The sequence below is a fragment of the Priapulus caudatus genome, unplaced genomic scaffold, assembly GCF_000485595.1.
Source record: "Priapulus caudatus unplaced genomic scaffold, Priapulus_caudatus-5.0.1 Scaffold2309, whole genome shotgun sequence".
NCBI classification, from domain to species: domain Eukaryota; kingdom Metazoa; phylum Priapulida; class Priapulimorpha; order Priapulimorphida; family Priapulidae; genus Priapulus; species Priapulus caudatus.
This window is the reverse complement of record NW_014579370.1, coordinates 17,515-21,867: the sequence shown is the minus strand read 5'-3', so window position 1 is coordinate 21,867 and position 4,353 is coordinate 17,515. Positions and strand designations below refer to the sequence as shown.

Here is a 4,353-nt window from a genome sequence, read left to right as displayed (position 1 = left end):
GGATCTTGTAATAGACGGAGATGTGCCATTACAAGACTACGAGATTAATTTGGTCTGGATGTATTCTAACCCGACCGTGCAGAATGAGAGGTTCTCTCGATGTGTGACCGTTTCATGAAGCTACATGTTTTCCTGAATTTAAAGCAGTGTATTTGCCAGAGACCCATCTACTCGTCTTTTGGGCGCCCTATTCTTGGATGAGACTGATGAAATTTGATAGACGGCATGAGGGCGGCCCAATTTTATATAAATTATACACATTGTATAACTGACAACAGTGCTTATAAGAATATAAAATCATATCAGATTCCTGTCTTTTTGTCATTTCAGACCCGTACGGAGGAACATGGCACTCCGGGAACTCGTAAGAGGTAACTGTTGTCTGTAGCAGAGGGTTAAGGATGCTATAAATATCTGGAATGTCTTTCCATAGAAATGCATCTCATTGTGAAATAAAACTAAGGAAACGTGCAATTCACGTTACGATTCTCGTAATACAGCAAATTTTCGAGGCCACATCTTCCCATTACCAAGGCTTGCGCTACCCGTTACAAATACAACAGTCCTAACCTGATGAACCATGTAATTGTTTTGGGTAAAAATTGCTGCACCAGATCAGAATAGCCTAGCTTGCTCTTACTCACTGCACAGCTAGATCGGCTGTCATTGCCAGATGTTTATATATGCTTTTCTTGTCTCATATGATGAAACAGATACACAGCCAAAGAAGACAACCAAATTTTGGAATACATAAAACAAAAGGACCTACTACCACAAGTTCGAGGCCGAGCCATGTGGATAAACATGGCAACCCAAAATGTACGTCGTGTAAATTTCTTTAGTGATGATGGACAGAGGAAACAAAGAGAACTTGCATTTTTTTCGGGGCCATAAGTCTTTTCCCTCAATACATTGCTAAATATGCAAGGTTTCAGATCCTAGTTATCTTGCCGCTCTGTGGTGCTATGAACGTGATAAGAAATTACATATATATATTTGTACATGGAGTGAGACATTGAAACATGAATACTGAAGTCAGTGTTTGTATGCTATGGGACAACATGTAGGGTCAGCTATATGCCTTGTATAAGATTATTTATAATAAGATGTATAAATAGCTTTCAAGTTGACTCTAAAAGCTATAAACCAGCCTGGAGAATTTTTCAAGGTACAGCTCAGCCTTGTGGAGCCATTTAATGAGATGCCATAGAGCGCATGGCGAATTCCTTTGTTCTGTTGAAGCCTCAACCACCACTCCCGCTGATCCAACGATAATGGCGCTGCCAGCATTCCCCGCATTTGAGGTGAATCTCGACTCAAATATTGGCCCCAGATGGGAAAAATGGCTGACACGCTTTGAGAGACTGATGACTGCCATGGCTATTACCGATGTCACCCGGAAACGCGCAATGTTGCTACATTATGCAGGAACGGATGTCGACGAGATATTCGACACATTGACAATCGAGGAGGCTACGGGCGATGCCACTGAATACAGTGTCGCCACAGCCGCCCTCAATGCGTACTTCACGCCGAAGGCTAACACAGCTTTTGAAGTATACAACTTCCGCCAGGCAACGCAGAAAGGTGGCGAAAACATGGATGCGTTCGCGACACGCCTTCGTCAACTTGCTAAGTCGTGTGGTTTTGCCGACGACAAGATTGAAATCGCCAACCAAATCATTTTTTCGTGCAAGTCCCAGAGTCTCCGCCGCAGAGCACTAAGAGACAATCTGAACCTTGACGATCTAATAAAACTGGCACGCTCACTAGAGATCAGTGAAACGCAAGCTAAAACCGTGGAGGCCAGCAATTCAGACACGGTAAATTTTATGAAGGACCAGCATCAATCTCGTGACAAGCGGCAACAATCACGCTCCAACTCGCAGTCCTATCGACGCTCGCAGTCCAGCCACCACGCCAATGGGAGGTCCCAATCACGCCGACGCCCCGACAATGGTAGCAGACGACGCAACAACACCGGCAAGTGTTACTATTGTGGCTACAACCTGCCCCACCTGAACTGCCCTGCTAGGGGAAAGACATGTGCAAATGGCCCTACAAGTCGACCGGCCCTAAAGTGTTGTGACTACAAAAAAAAATTATACTGTTCAACCATCAGTGGGAAATTTGGGTTCCTTCGAAGGCTAACTAGCATTTCTGCTGATGAAATGGACAAGTATGCAAAGGTACGTATTGGTGGATAGTTATCCAAGTGACCTTGAACCTGAGCTCTCCAGTGAACTCTTCTTTTCCTCCATTTTGAAGTCAGATTTTGCATCTGAAGGGATACCTGTCCTCCAAGCAAAATGACGCTCCAGAGATTTGGATGCATCGCTTGATGATGGGCAACCCAGCACTTCGAAATTCTCTTCTAAACGTTGGCACCATGCTCTCAATATTTTTATCTCTGATGATGACTAACTGCAGCGGTGAAAGATAATTCAGTGTTCTCAAGAGAGTGAAAAACTACCTGCGCGCAAGCATGGGACAACATCGAATGTCGAATCTGTCACTCCTGAGCATTGAACATGGTATGATGGACTTGTTATATAGATATGGATGAACTCATCTCGTGCTTTGCTACACTTAAATCTCGAAAAGTATCTCTGTAAAAGTGCTTCTGTAAACAAATTGTGCTTTGTGTTAAAAAAGTCATATTAAAATGTTGAAAGTATATATTCTTGCTTATGGGGAAGGGGGGGGGGCGGGTGGATGTGCGGCCCAAATATATGATATGCCCCCGGCCCAGGCAACTGTTAATCCGGCGCTGTATTTATCTACATGGACATCTCACCTATCTTTTTGAACACTTTCCACAACTTTACACCATGTATTTATGCATTTATTCCTCAAAGTGGGCAGCTATGATGCAGCCTATTACATTTCGGGTGACGTCACGCGTGTACACAACAGCATTTGAAAACGAAACGCAAGTAGTGCTAGCACTTTGAGGAATAAATGCATAAATACATGGTGTAAAGTTGTGGAAAGTGTTCAAAAAGATAGGTGAGATCGCCATGTAGATAAATAAGCGTTAAAAAGCCTGATCATTTTGCGTTTAGTGAGCCATTTTTCGTGGAAGCATTGGGGGACAGCTAGGTGCAGTTACGAAACCTGGCATAAAATGTTCTATAGCCCTGCTGCAACTGTATGTGGGCTATAGTACTAGAGCTATAGTAGCAGTATTACTAGCAAGCTGCAGCACATGCCAAGACACCGTTTTACGAACCTTCCAATCCTAGTTTGGGACATATATAATTATACTTGACAGGGGTCTTCTTTAGGGTCTTGCCTATTCATATCTGCCAAGAAATATGTCCATTGTTACTCGACCCATGGTCTAAATATGATATAGTCGATCGCACTCGATTATAGTTAGGGCCTACTCTGTCTTCTGAGCGTGATTTATTGCTTTCAACGCAAGCAATCTTTATTAGATCGCTTTAAAGGGTGTGTTTGTTTGGTCGGATCCACGGATCTCGATCCACTGGATCTGTGGATCTGACTGTTTGTTTGGTCGGATCCACGGATCTCGATCCACTGGATCGAACCATCGAACCCTAACCCAAACAAACGCAAACTCACTTTCAACGATTCGCGTTTCGCTGTGACCTATCACGGGAGGGTTCTGAACAAAGAACAAGCTAGCTGTGACTGGCTGAGTCATGAGCCGCCATATTGGATCCCGTATGAATCCACCTCGCTAGCAGGGTCGGGTTTGGTGGATCGAGATCCGTGGATCCGGCCAAACAAACAGTCAGATCCACGGATCCAGTGGATCGAGATCCGTGGATCTGACCAAACAAACACGCCCAAAGAGATACTCTACTCTAGAATTTAAGAGCATATTATGACAGTAGATACATAAATAATAGCACATACCTACAAATATCTAATTACGCATTCACGTTTGTCATAAAACAAAATTGAATTTCGAAATTTTTATTTTTGGGCGCTGACATGACACCCGCCATCATGCTGCCACCCTGAAAAAGTTGCGCATTTGCCAATTTATTTTGCACGTTACAGACCGAGGGCTAATCACAAAAGTGCAATTATATTTACGCTTAAATGCTATTTAACTGAACGATATTTATTTTTTGACAAATTTATCCATATTATAAGTGAAACTATATGTCGTTTATAAAATATTGCAATCCTTTTGCTCATATGCGCCTCACAATATAGCCATAGAGCCTCACAATGCGCATCCAAACGCTAATTTCTACAGTACTAGACTAGCAAATACTTCGTGGCATGAATAATCACACTACCTTATGACAAAATAAACTCTAGTGCTTCCCATTTCACTGCGCGTTGTCTTATAAAAGGTATTTGAAAATATCTCCA

At 42.9% G+C, this 4,353-nt stretch overlaps 1 protein-coding gene across 1 annotated transcript in view; it reads left to right on the top strand.

The window, feature by feature from the left end:
- Positions 1–1,170: 1,170 nt before the first annotated feature.
- LOC106818534 overlaps positions 1,171–4,353 on the top strand; it is an 11,102-nt gene continuing 7,919 nt past the window's right edge. The window contains exon 1 of the mRNA XM_014823233.1: positions 1,171–2,046. Within this exon, the coding sequence (XP_014678719.1) occupies positions 1,197–2,046 (850 nt within the window). The 5' untranslated portion in view covers positions 1,171–1,196. The remainder of the gene's footprint in view (positions 2,047–4,353) is intronic.